General features: G+C 39.1%; 1 protein-coding gene across 3 annotated transcripts in view; it reads right to left on the minus strand.

Annotated features, from left to right (window-relative positions):
- Positions 1-15,015, minus strand: part of porb (P450 (cytochrome) oxidoreductase b) — a 35,664-nt gene that overhangs the window by 18,144 nt on the left and 2,505 nt on the right. For 2 of the 3 annotated variants that reach the window (XM_053651434.1, XM_053651436.1), the window contains exon 2: positions 10,915-11,088. In XM_053651434.1, coding sequence (XP_053507409.1) covers positions 10,915-11,088 — 174 coding nt within the window. Of the gene's footprint in view, positions 1-1,897; positions 2,958-10,914; positions 11,089-15,015 lie in introns of those variants that run through there. The other variant, XM_053651435.1, reaches the window with a different exon arrangement.

Below are 15,015 nucleotides of genomic sequence, written 5' to 3' on the forward strand. Positions count from 1 at the left end.
CTTGTGACTGAAATGAATCTTTAATTTATCATTTTAGTAAAACACCACTAATCAATGGTAACCAACCAATATATCGATGTTAAATGATGAATTACTAATGTCACAAGCTGAATAAGGGTTTACTGCTGCTATAGTGTGGCTGTTGTTTAAAATAAATAAATAAATAAATAAATAAATAAATTCTCCAGAATTCACAGAAAGTAATAAAGAAAGATAGAAATATGTGGGTAATTTTATGCCTATGAACTGTAATACTATACATAGAACACTCACTGTTGCACATATATAAAAAGTTTGCATCCCCTACAAATTAAAATAATAAAAGGAGAAAAACAAGAGGATAATTTTTGCACCACAAAAGCATTAAATTCAGGTTGTTAAAAATGTATCATTATAAAAAAATGATTAAAATGAGATCAGTTCAAAAGTTCACAGACTCTGTCTGTAACTAATATGAATATTCTCCAATAAATTGTATGCCCAATGTTTCCTTTCATAACCATCTCCCATATTGGATCCTCTCAGTGGTAATATTTACACATTTTCCCCTGAAATATTCTTTCGAACTCTAGCTAGCAGACTGCTTGACATTTTTCATGCACAACCTTCTTTAAATTATTTCCGCGAAGTCCTATAATCTGGAGGTTGGGAAAGCTGTGACAAAAGCTTCAGTTTTTAAAACATTTTCTGCTGGCTTTGACTTACGCTTCGAATCACTGTCTCGTTGCAGGATCCACCTGCACGTCATTTGTAACTTATTGATTAACTGTAAGACGTCTTTTAATTTTGAACTGTGTTCATGCAAATCACTCACTTTCTGCAGATAGCACCCCAGTGCTCGATGAACACGCGCTCTCACGCATACAGTATTTAGGCAGCTTTCCTTTTTTCTTTACACATGCTTTTGCCTGTTACGATAAAATAGCCAAAGGTTTCAAAACACAGCTGGTTTAATGGCCAATTCTGTGTCTTGAACTTAACAGCATTCAACGTATGTTTTTTAAAGAATTTCACACATCTGCTGGCTGTTTTGGATTTTTGTAAATGTTCTGGCAAACTTTTCTGTAGTTCTTCTTGGTCTTCCACTCCTTTAAAAACAGCTTTATGTGTTTTTTGGATTACAGCCATTACTGATGATATCTTTAAATACCCTTCACCAGCTCTGAATGCAAACCTTTGAACATGCCATAAAAGAGAATGCACAAGACATATAAGCACTGAGGTAAGAAGATGTGAACAGATAAACACCTTTAAATAAACAAGAAACACATTTTTGTAGATAAACTGCAAACCAGAATTATTTGTTCAGCTACACAAACACCATAGGGGATGCGAAGGTTTGCACGCAATTCCAACTCTGATCTTTTTATAGTGATTAGAGAATAAAACGTTTTTCTCCCCAAAACAGCCATTCTTTTTTTTTCAACGATCAAATACAGAAAAACTGTACAATGGATAAACTAACAGTCCGTTCATGGCCTCATTTGAGTTTTAAAGTATTAAATACTACAAACAGCTAGTGACGGTTCTGTCAGAAGTGAAACCCATAAAACTGAAAACGGCTTGGTACCCGTTTAACCCTGAAAATAAAAGCTAGTAGAAACATTGTAATCTTATTTAAAATGACAAAACAGTATTAAGAGCCACTACACAGCTTTGCATACCAGTTCAGGCCTAGTTTCCTATTACCTTTGGACTATGTCCACTGTAAATTCTAAAGAGTATTGTGCAGTCTATACCAAAAAAATCCTAAAGTTAAAAATCCAAAGAGAAACAGCAACCTCAAACAAAAATACTTTTTTTACACAATTTTGTAAATATACGTGTGTTCCGGGTTTATTAACCAGCTCTTTTAGTCTCAATCTACTTTCTGAAAGATTCCAGGTTTATTACCCACCTGTTAGCAGCAGCCAATCGTTCCTCAGGTAAGCTAAATATGCAACCCATAGTCTCAGAGTGCCACAATAAGTCCACGCAAGAAACCCCACCAATAACAACAATTCAAAAGGCTAAACTAAAGTTTCCCCAAGAGAAAGGCTGACATGTGATGTGCATACCAGTTTTCTCATGCTGACCAAGAGAATGATAAAAGAAAATTTCTACTAAAATTAAAAAGAAGAACTAAAAGACAGCGAAGCTGAATCCTGAAGATAGGAGATGGATAACACTGGCATGGCAGCTGCAATCTGAGCTTGGATTTTTCCAGTACAGGATCCAAAAAAGTCAGGCGAGAATATGCTCTCAAAGGAATTAACCCAGTATTCCACAACGGAGATGATGTCATGAATAAAATCCAGAAAGAAATACTAGCCGTGGCTTTTGACAAAAAAAGATCTCCACAATCTTAACAGCCATGGAGGAAGCAAGTGAGTGCTCAGGGCTCATTTCCTGCGTCACTGAAGGAGCTGAAGGAAAAGGAGCTGGAGCAGGAAGGAGCAGACTCTGTGTTTTCCATGCTCACGCACACACATGCACGTGTGCGCAACATCTGGCAACCACAATGGCTGTAATGCCGGGAAAGAAACCTAGACTGCTTAATGAAATCTCAAATAACAAGAGCTGCGCTTTAACATTGAAACTCAAAATCAAACCAGCTCCTGCCTTCTGTTTTGCATGGAATGAGGTGCTCAAAACCAAAAAGAAAAGCACAAAGCTGACATTTCTGTAACCCTGGAAACAGTTGTAAGACAATGTTACTGATTTTTTTTTTTGTGCAAGAGGAAGAATGACTGAATGCCCCAGGCTTCCAGGCCCAGCCCTCGCTCACATTAGCTCTCCTCCTATTGGACGACGTGGACTGCCATAGCAACCCCATCAGTCATAAAAGGAGTCTCCCGCGACAAGCCAGGCCCCGCGCCATTCAGGAACGCAGTGAGAGCAAATTAGAGATGGTCTGCACTGAGAAAGGAGGAAGAAAAAAAAAACAGAACGAGGGAGAACAGAATGGAGCGCTTGTCTCTCTGCTCAACTTTCCACCTTTGGCAAAACTGCTGGCTGGCCTTTCCTCTCACGCTCTCCAGGGAACACTCAAACAAGGTTCTGAGACACAAGAAAACAAGTGGGGGCCTAGCCCAGACTTAACACAGATTTCACAAGCACAATTCGGTAACATGAATGGAAACTGTACAGAGGGAGCATGGAATAAATTATCCCAGTTCATAGTTTTCCTTTTCTATTCCTGGAATGCCCAAGAGAATACAGGATTTTGCTTTTCTGAAAAACTTTTACTTAAGTGAGAGAGAAAGAAAGAAAAAAGGGGAAAAATCGGTCACCCTAGAGCCAAGCATGATCCTTGCTGCTGCTTATGTCTGTGCGCTTTTTCCACATGTACTGAATGGTCTAGGATTACGCACTAGAAATAAAGCAAATAAAGCTATAAAAATTTTTTTTTAAAAAACCCTCAAACAAACATAACTGAAAGAAGCTGCTGTACAAGCTGGGAAAAGCATCACAAAAGCAGAACGCAAAAGGTTGGTGATGTCGTCAACTTGATGCAGTTATTGCAACCAAATATTACTTACTTTAAGACTATGTTCCAATACTTTTGCTCACATACAAAAGTGGGTGATCTGCCAACAAAAGTGCCATGTTCCAAGCTGTTTAACTAATCTAGACGTAAATATCAGCAAGTGAAAGCTGAAATTCTGACCCATCGTCTCGTATTCATCTTTTGATCTGAAACCCAAATGTCATCAACGTACAGCAAAAACTAATAGAACTGGCCTTGTCGTTCCAATACTTTCAGAGGGGACCGTAGGACACATTTTTGTGGCTACATCCCAGCAGAATTATAATGGAGTTTAATGAGGTATGAGCCCAAAGACAATAGCAGACAACTCAATACACTCTTACCACTTTCACCTAGATGCAAAGCATCCATCAATTATGCTTGAACTCTCAGGAGGTTTGTTGCTGCATGCAGGCTGTGTGCATCATCAAGACATGCTCATTGTGAATTAGCTAAAACTGGGTACATTTTTGAGGAAAAAAAAAATGCATAAGTACACCCTCATCAGTGTATCATCTAACTCACTGCTAACACATCTGAGTGCAGTATTAACCTGGTGCCGTGAGAAATCTGTGAATGATTCGGAACTTCCTGTACAAACTCAGTCACTCCCTGCCATGGTTCTCTCTAGGTTCAGACATCTTGGCACCAGCCTTACAGTTTTCCCCCCTTGGCCCCGTGGGCTATTCACAAGAGTCCTTGCGGGGTCATTATATTTGGTGTACGAGGTGTTTCATTCCTATTGATGATTATCATCTCAGTCTTTGCAAGGTGGGTAGTTGTAGTGGACTGAGAGCCAGTGCTGTATCGGTCGATGTCCGTAAGGATCTGATGAGGCATCTGAGGTAGCAGCTCTGGAACAGTGTGAAGACAAATATGAGGGCACTGCCAATGGCACATCCCCGAAATATCCAGTCCCACCACATATAGACATATAATTCTGAGCGTGTAGATGAACTGGAGAGGATTTGTACAGTCCTTTTGGCCAGATTCGTCTCCATCTGTGCCTGGGAAAGGTGATATTCTGTCTGCAAAACCATCCTTTGTGCCAAGTCCATTGTGTCCACTACAGCTTGTGCACTGTGCTCGTAGAACATGTCATCTCACCAAGGAAAAAGTTCAGTGTCCAATGGTATCCTTCCCAGAATGCTGATCTAACCCATTGAGAAATCCTCTGTTACCTCCAAGCAAAAGGAGTGATTGGCAGGACAGGTCAGTTCTCCATAGGTGAAGGAATTCATTTCACTGACGACACACCACTAGGTATATGACACCTGGATCGCATCAGAATGGCCATGCAATGACTGAACATTTGTGAGCTTAGTGTCAATGGAAGAACAAGGTTGTAATGTGTTACAGGTACAAACAACATAGCTATGCATTTCATGACAACAAGTGCGACTGGTAAACAAGGTCTCAGTACTCTTTAAGGTCATGTATCTAGTAAGCTGATCCCATTTCACTACCGGATCTTTCACCACCACGCCAATAGGGCGTATAGTAGTGGAATTTGTTTTTTCTCTGTGGTTTATTGTCGAAATATAAGCTGCAAACTGGGTCAAATATGAGTCTGAGTAAATGTTAAACCTTAATTACAGCTACAAGGCATAAAATCCAAAGTGGGACCACTTGTTCATCTATGCTGATTACACTAAAGGAGGTGCAAACCTTAGCGAACATGGCAGATTACTCAATATAGACACTCAATACAGTTACTCAGGGCTGTACTGTTTCCAAAAAGCTCCCCTAATTCTATATTTTAAAAAGGGATCCGATTCTATTTTGACTGATTCCCATCAGTGGGACTGAGCAATGCATATTTTCATCTTTTCATTTGCTTCTGAGCACAGATGCTTGTTGAGGTTTTCCTTTCAAGGACAGATATTCCAATTCAAAATCGTTCAGTCTCTCTTTAGCACTACGAGTGCTCTCCCGATGTGGTCCGGCCACTTCTGACGCTTCCTAACACCAAAACAGGCATGATGCTAGATTCCTTCAGAAAGCTGGCCATCCTGTTACCCGAATGTGTTGCGGCATGATTGTGATCACCAGTGGAGTTTGGGTGGGTTGTTATGTGTGGTACCACAGCTGTCTGAGAGTGGTGCTTCACCAGTGAGATGGCTGCCTCACTGGCTTGAGGGCAGTGTAGTGCCACAGAGGCACAGGAGGCATGCAGAGCCTCAGTGTGTGAGAGTAGACCACATCAACCAACAGGAAATAAGTGCAGTCTAATATGGTTAATAAGGCAGGTAGGATGAATGAATTCCAGTTATGTACATAACTATGACTCTAGGAACACCGGATAACTGACAGGGTTCCTAGTCATTTTGAAACAGCACCAGCAGAAATGAGAGGATTTCAGGAAATGATGCATCATACGGTCGTACAAGAAGACATCCGGGTGATTCGCAACACATTGGCAGTTACCCAGCATTCACTAATGAATGGTAGCATTCGCTACCCAGCAACACACAGTTCCACGTATTACTAGAGATTCTTCTCAACACATGTTAAGTGATAATGAGCAAGTACAGCCATGTATTTGCAACTGTGGGTTGTTTTGCTTTAGACAAGTGTTTGGAGAATGAATACACAGAGCGAGCTCCATGAAGACACGGTTTGCCAAGATTGGAGTGGAAAAACTTGAGTGGCCTGCAGAGCCCTGACCTCATTCCCACTGGACACCTTGGGGATGAACTGGAACACCGACTGCACCCCAGAACTCCTCACCAAACATTGCTGCCTGACCTCACTAATGCTCTTGTGGCTGAAAGAACATAAATCTCCACAGCCATGTTCCAAAATCTACTGGGAAGCCTTCCCAGAAGAATGGATTATTATAACAGCAAAGAGAGGACACCCTCTGGAATGCGATGTTCAAAAAGCACATATTATTGTGATTGCTTGTTCGGTGTCCACATACTTTTGTCCATATAGTGTATAGAAAATTTGTAATATAAATGATTTGTCCTTAAGTCTACAAATCACAAAGACTTTTCAGCATCAGTCAGATCGGCACCTACCAATTTTAGGTGAATTGCACGCTTTTGGTTTTCCTTTTCCTCTCCCGATCTGTGCACACACTAACAAAATTCCAAGCAAAGGCTCGCCCTGACCTTTCCTTACAGATTTTTAAACCTTAATTAAACTCTGATGAATGTTTTTAAATGGATGACAGATGTTTACACATCTGCATGCACCGGTGCATTCACAAGAACAACAGCAATTATCTGCATGCAAATAACTGCTAGTAGCATCGCAAAATCTATATGAATATAGCCAAATCAATTATGCCAAAGGATATTCACTTGATGGTATAACATAGAATTTCTCCCTCTGTAATAATCTCAGGCAGCAAGAAAGACACATACCAGTCTATTCTTTTACAGGCAAAAACAACAACAAAAACAACCACCACCACCGCCACCATCCTTTGGTACAACAATTGAATTGGATTTCTCTCTGGCATTCATTTCACATAACTACTCTGCAATCAAAAGAATCTGTATGCTATCACTTTCATAATCTAATGACATAATATACTGATGTGGTCATGTTTCTCCAAGAAACAGGACAATGAACAAGGCTGTGCAATTTTGCAGAAATTATAAGGATACGACGACCTTTTTTTTCTTTCAAGACTATTTGTAAAGCATAAATGCCAAGAGTATACAGGGGGTGTTGAACCTTCTAACACTAAAACAAAAAAAGCAGTGCAATGTTTGTGCCAAAGATAAGGGCAGTATACTAAATTTGGCTCAGCACTGACTTAAAGTACCTCAAACCCTTAGGCACTGAGGCATTACAAATGAAAAGCCTGGTTCAAATGATCCCCTAATCCACTGCAGGCTACTTTAGAGGTAATAAATCACTCATTTGATATGCTGTTTCTATTTAATTACCATTGAAGTCCATTCAATACAACATACTTTTAAGCATATTCCAAACAATTATTGAATTTTAACCAAAATGCTGCACCATTAAAATCTGAACAAATGTAAAAGTTTTTTTTTTTTAAAGAAATGTGCAGAAGAGGAGTTCACATTTTAGAAACTATAGTTTATTATGAGACATTTCATTTCAGTCCTCTAGTTGGGACTTGAAGCGAGAGGACTGCAATGAAGTGATGTACGTTATAATCATCATGATTTCAGTGTCCTCAAATAAATAGACACAACAGACAGTAGTACTCACAATCTTAGCTATAGGTAGCTAAACGACCAACTTTAAAGTGCTTATGAAATGGCTCGACAGATGTGAATTCGATGCAGCTGCTTTTCAAACAGGAAGTCAGGTACTGGGTGTGTCAAACGGATTACAGAGTTTCTTAAAGCATCATGAAACACATGGAAATACATTTTCTGAGATTAATTTTTTTTTTTTGGTCTTTAATTTATTTATTCATTTTCATATTTCATTTACATGTGATTCATTTACATGTGATTCATATTCAAGTGATTCATTTAGGTGTGATTCATTTACTAATTTGCTTCTCTTTAAATCCAGTTTTAGACTGTGATATTACAAAGGTCTTTCCAGATTATTACTTGCTACCCTGTATGAGATAATCCCAGTAAAATTGCCTGAATTCTATAATATAATGTGTTCACCATGTTAGGTTTATATCCTCTAAAAACAGATTCGCAATTAAATAACATTACTCTGTTCTAATTCACATCCTTCAAAGCATTGGCATGTTCTGCTTCCTCTCACAATCCACCAAACACCCACACACCCAAAGTCTCCATAAACAAATGAGACAGCAGTGCATCCTACAAAAACTGAACGTTGTCCACAATGTGAAAACAACTCGGAGAGTAAGCTGAACTAACCAACAAAATTACCAAGACAAAAAGTTCCAGTAAGAGAAAAAACCTCTACCGACTTCAAGTCTGATAAACAGTCTGCACACAATGATAACTATAATGTCCTTACCTTTTAAAGACTTGTAACAAATAATATAACAGGGTAGCACGTAAAGCCAAGGAGATAACACTAATAAAATTAAATGAACAGAAACTCTAACCCGGTCAGCGCATCAAAACAGAGAAGCACATTAACACAGAAGTAAATTTTAAGAGGAGTAAGTCCACAAAATCTAGGCGAAGTAATGCAACAACAATATCTTCAATCAAAATCCGAATTCTGTAGAGCTGGAAGGCCGAGTGCAAAAAATAAAAGAAGAGCAAAAAAGACGCCGCTGTGTAGGTGATGCAGTTCACCCCGATATCAAGAGTTTAAAGTAGTCTCCTGCTTCCTCCGCTGAAATAAAGTCCTTCTGGACACCGTTATATGTAATGCAAAGCCGAGCTGGGTGAAGTATTCCATAGCGAGCGCCCTCAATACCACGAAGTTGACACCGAACCTCGTTAAACGCGGCCCGGGCCCGGGCTATCTTGGCTGTGTAGTCAGGGAAAACGGAGATGGTCAAATCCCTCACAATCCGCTGGAGCTCTCTCGCACGGCGTAAAATATCAACACAGTCACTGTGATAGTGGAATCTGCACACAATAGCTCGTGGTCGTTCACCAGGCTTGGGCTTCGGCTGAAGGGTCCGGTGGGACCCGTCCAAAACCGGCTCCTTCTCCAGACCAAATGCCTCCTTTAACAAGGCCGCTACAGCAGCAGTTGTACAGGTGTCAGTGCCCTCTGGAACTCCCACGATCCTAACGTTATTGCGCCGTGACCTCGACTCCAAATCCTCACATTTATTCTCTAATTGAGTCACGGTCGCAGTGAGAGACTCGGTAGTAGTCTTCATATGAACTATGTCATTGGTGCAACTGGAGAGAGCATGCTCCATTTCCCCAACAGTACCTTTCAGTGTTGATATGGTAGCATCTGTAGCAACTTTATCACTAGCCAGCTGTGTTTTCACAGCCTGCAGGTCAAGCTGGATAGTAAACAGTGCTTCCCCGAGATTCTTCTGGAGCTCCTGGAGCTCCTTTTTAAAAATATCGGCGATGTCCTTCCTCAGTAAAGCCAGCAACTCAAGCCTGAGTGCGGCGAAGTCAGGGTCACCGCTCGGCAACGCGGATTCAGGGGGAGAAGGGGACTCGCTCGCGGCGCGCACCTAACCCTTTTTTTGTCTTTAAAAATAGATTATACTTGTTAAAACAAATATATATTTGTTTCAACAATGCCAACTCTGGTGCATGAGATCGCAAGTCTGATTCACATTCATATCTACTAACCATGGTGTTACCATGGTTAGTAATGATGACATGTTTACCATAGTGTAACCATGGTGGTATGTTTGTTTATTTATTAAATTTACAATCAAATGTTTTTAAATGCCTATAACATTGCTGTACATACTGTTTTGTTTCTGGAATTCTCAGGAAAGTACAGTATCCAATAATAACAGCTTAAAGAACAGCGATAGCCTATTAGCTTTGATAGACTAGGTTTCTGTAATGCTGTATCTGAACAATCGTAAAGTCTCTGTGAAGTGCCTTGAAAAGCTCAGCGTTATTCGATGTGCTGACGCCAGTCGCACTGAAACATATTGAGCGTCCCCTTTTAAAAATTTAATCGCTCAACAACTTCGGCAAAGTGATTTTTTATAACTTTATGGTCGGGACACTTCGGATTCTAAGGAGCGTTTGATTGGACAGAAAATCTGATGGGGTCATCAAAATCGTTGAACCGTATTGGTGGTAGAGAGAGACTGTAAATATTGAATGCATATATCTTCTAAATGTGATTTTTTTTGGTCATTGTTTCGGAGCACACTAGCTTATAGATAACGTTAAGGCTGACATGTTCATACTAAAAGCCACAAAACTTTCATTTTGATTTTATGGGGATTTTAAGTTTTTTTATGCCAGTGGGTAATAAGGTGTACACAGGAAATGGAATAATCAGTCTCTGCTATAGTCGAGAAAAGTCAGGCTTTGATAGCATCATTCTTCTTCCTCCTGCAAATGGAAATTATGTTGCATGTTCCATTAAGAATTGTATGTTACATAAAGAATTCTGAATATTTTATAAACAACACAAGATCAGCAGTCAAGTGCTCAGACTCACGCTATGCTGGGCTGTAGCAAGTGTTCTTATTGGTTGCCATAGTATGAGTTTACATTTACATTACATTCACAGAACTTGGCAGAGGCCCTTATACAGAGCGACACACATTTATCTCATTTATACAACTGAGTAAGTGAGGGTTAAAAGACCTTGCTCAAGGGCCCAGCAGTGGCAGCTTGGTGGTGCTGGGAATTTAATCTCACGACCTTCTGATCAAAAGTCCAATGACTTAACCACTGAGTTACCACCACCTGAGAGTGAGCTATGCATAACTGCTAAAAAAAAAATCTAGAAATCTACCTATAGCTCTACAGGAGAGTGTTATACTTTCTCAGAAAGTACCTTTGACTACTTTTCTAGTAGTGGTCAGTACTCACATGGGTTCGAGTGGACGAAAGTCTGGGATGGTTTCAGGCTTCTTGCGGAAAATGAACCAGTATATAATCACGCCTACGATGAGGGAGAACAGGAAGATGTCTAGGTTGCTGAAGAAAGGCTCTTCCTCGTTCGGTAGTTGTGTTGGCTCATCTGCCTGCAGGTCCGCCATGTCTCTGAAAGAATACAAGATTTTGCTGTGACTGGAAAACATGTATATTGAAATAAAGATTAATATAGTTATCCTTATTGTGGACAAATGGGGGGGGGGGGGGGTGACTGGTGATACCACAGCCATCCGAGTTGGCATAACAGCATCTTTCTACAAGATATTAGTGTCCTCCTAGCTCTGAGACATTTATTTGACACTTAAGGAAGGAGTCTCCAGTGTCAGTGCTTTGTTTGATTTTTTAAAAAAGAACTTCGTTTTGAGAAGCTCCATAAGTATGAAATTGAAACAGAGGCCCTCGGATGTGAACTTTGCGATCAGGAACACAATGACATGTTTAACGAATCAATGAAGCTGTAAATATCCCTCTGTAGCCTCTTAGCAGCTGAGCCCATGAGGTAAACAACTTCAGGATAAAGAATAATTAACGTTAAATGTGACGTGACCTGAGCTGAATTGTAGGTAGTGCAAACACAAAAATGGACATTTCCTAATATTACCGTGATCTCGGTTTGTGCAAATACACTGCTATAATATTTCACAGAGATATTGCATTACTAGTATTTCCTGCATTAGAAGTCTTTAACTACATTTCTCACAAACACCTTCGTTGGTTCTTTTAGACAACACTCGGCGTTTAAATTTCTTTTGTCAGCCTTAAAAGCCTCTTCTAAATCGAACAATTACGTAACAAAGGCTCTGCTGTGAGAGACTATAATGATAAACCCACTATACTATAAAATCACTGGTTCTTCCGGTTCTGCAAGAACGAACTTGAACAACATACACAAACAATAAGAAAAAAAAAGAAGAAAAGTATTATGAGTCAAGAGTGGGAGCATTCTATACCACATTTTAAAAAACACTTCCTTTTTTGTTATATGCAGCAGAGACTCTCGTCTAGAAACATCGAGACACGTGGTGCTGATTTACAGCTTAGAAAAACTTTTTTTTTTTTAAAAAAGAAGAAAAAAAAGTCCCTTCACTGCTTCTAATGTAATCCAGTACAAGCCTTACTGAAAATCCCTTCTTTAGCTATACATACATACATACATACATACATACATACATACACGCATTGATACGATACCAAGTATTGTATCAAGGCCTAAAATTGTTGGAATGCTTGATAAGTATCCTCTTTCACATTTTGCACCATGATCACCATGTTCAAGATTCACACCACAGCCACAGAGTCTTGATGCATTTATGCATTTATATTATACAGACACATGGTGCAAGTGTATCAGCCGTTAATTGTTGTGTTAATTCTCCATCTCTGTATCTTTAACACTTTATGACTGAACGTGTTCAGAGGATCAGTTGTAGTCGCTTAGCCTAAGTAGCCTTTGCTTGTTCTTTAGCGACACTGCTTGGAAATTCTTGTAGCATTTTTTCCAAGTTACATGCTGCAACAAGAAATGTTTCCCCCCCCCCCCCCCAACATGCATATTTTGCTTATTATGACACACTGCCAAACCACATTTATCTAAACTAAATTTGTTTAGCAATACCGTGCTGTTTAGCATGTACCATGTACCATGCTGATTAAACGGACAGTTTTAAATAAGGAATAAAACATGAGAGGCGAAGCGTAATACCCTCTGACACAAAGTGAAATTATTATTACCATCCCTTAATTGATCATTTTCCAATAACAGCATGTCCCGAAGTCTTTTACTCCTCTTACACCATGGCAAGTTGTGTATTATTACAATTAATGAATGACAGGTAACGGTTTATAGTTACATTTAACATTGTACAAAGTTCCAGTTATCTCTTATGTTATAATAGCTATAACCAGCCATTCACACACCAGCCTCTCTTCTCTCTCTCTCTTCTCTGATAAATGATTACACAATACACTTCTCTTAGATATCGTTGGTATGGTAATGTATTTAAAAAATTTTTTTTAAAAAAATAATTACAATTTAAATAGAACTGAATGGATGCTGTTAATTTGACACAATAAAAAAAAACTATTTATCTTCTTTGTAGGCATTAAAGTACAGTACCATCAAAGTCAGTTTAACAGTGTTTTGTTTGTTTTACTACTGTTTTGCAGACAGTTTGTTAGCTAAATTATATATCGTGATACGCATCATGTATCGTAGAAATGTCCTCAAGTATCATGATATGATATTTTTGTCATATCGCCCAGCCCTATTGAAGACTCCTTCCACAAACGTTAACGTAAACGTCTCCATACTGAAAACGTCGCCATTTCAATGATTAAACATTTTTCTTTGATAAACAACACATTTTTTTAGTCAGTTTATTATTAGCCTTCAATTACGTGTAGCATTCGCCATACACAGTTCGGAGAATGACCTGTTACTAAAGAAATGATGACAAAAATGACTTTTTTTATATAAACCTGTAATTTGAATTAAAGTTGTACTGTAACTACCGCCAGAGTTGCTGTTACTGTGGTATAAGGATATTCAAATAAATATCATCCTCTGTGTACTATTGAACATCCGTCAGCATAAGAAAAACTGGCAGCAGCGTTTAGCATTGGTTCTTTAGTTTGCAAGTTTTATTGCTGTCAGCTATAAAAAAAATACCAGTGTATGAATTAGGATTGTGACCAGTCTCTCGTGATCTCCTTGCCAACTGCTGTGTGTTCCTTTGGCAACTATTCCATACAGTACACTAAGTCCCTGAGAAATACCATGTGATGTTCCCTGGTGATTAAACAAGCAACATTTAGCATGGAGGCATGTGTCAACATGTTAATTAACCGGGTGCAGACATTAAGTAATCACAACATCTTTGGACATATGAATTATATAAACAACTTCATAACCATCAAATATTTTAGGAATATTGCCAACATTACCGTAAATGCTGGAGTTAAGCCCGTTTGTTTTATGATGTGTGATGTCAGAAGACTTAGGATTATTACTTGCCAAACACTTGTGTGAGATGTTCCAAATTAATTCTTCAATCTCTTTAACACTGTGTGCTAATTAAGAAAAACACACTCCAGGTTATACAATTTTTTTTTAAACAAAACAAGGACATTAAACACTGGATGCTGAGTAACTTCCTCTCACTAAATTCTGACAAAAGAGAAGTACTTCTAAGACCACAGACAGGTAGACATAAACCTTCACATGACACAGTAACTCAGATTGGTCCTTCATGCACTTGAGTAAAAGATCTTGGTGTGATTATTGACTCCAGTCTCTCATTTGAAGCTCATGTAGATAATATTACTAGGATAGACTTCTTTCACCTCAGAAATATTGCTCAGATAAGAAATGTAATGTCACTACATGATACAGAAAAATTAGCCTGTGCTTTTGTCACCTCTAGGTTGGATTATTGTAATGCCATAGTGTCTCCAGTTAATCCAGAATGCAACAGTCAGAGTCCTTACTAGACTATATGACCACATCACCCACATCTTATCCACATTGCATCAGCTCCCAGTAAAATACTACTCATGACCTATAATGCAATGAACGGTCTCAAGCTAAATGTTGATCTTTTATGATCCTCCACACCTACTTTGTGAAAAACGTGCAGGTACCTAGAATAATGAAGGCTACAACAGTCGGAAGAGCTTTCTCTACAAAGTTATGGTACACGGTTACGGACCAGCCTTCCAATTAGTCTCAGACATAGACTTAGTCTTTAAGTCTATGTTGAAAACCTATTTGTTTAGTCAAGCTTTTTCTTAATAGCTTTTCTATTAAAAGAAAAAGCCGGAGATCTGGAGAGTTTGTGGGCATAGAGTGTTTTGGTAAACTCTCACATGTTCAGTGGCTGGTTGCTTTATGTTCCAGTGTGCCCTCATGTCTGTCCTGGTCTCCCTTTTCGTTATGCTGCCATAGTTAGTCTTGCAGGAGTCCCTGCTTGCACTCTATGTACAATGTATTTCTTCTTACACCATTATAGGGAAAGAGCATAGCTACTAACCTGCCAA

Source organism: Ictalurus furcatus, chromosome 20 (assembly GCF_023375685.1).
Source record: "Ictalurus furcatus strain D&B chromosome 20, Billie_1.0, whole genome shotgun sequence".
In the NCBI taxonomy this organism is placed as follows: Eukaryota; Metazoa; Chordata; class Actinopteri; order Siluriformes; family Ictaluridae; genus Ictalurus; species Ictalurus furcatus.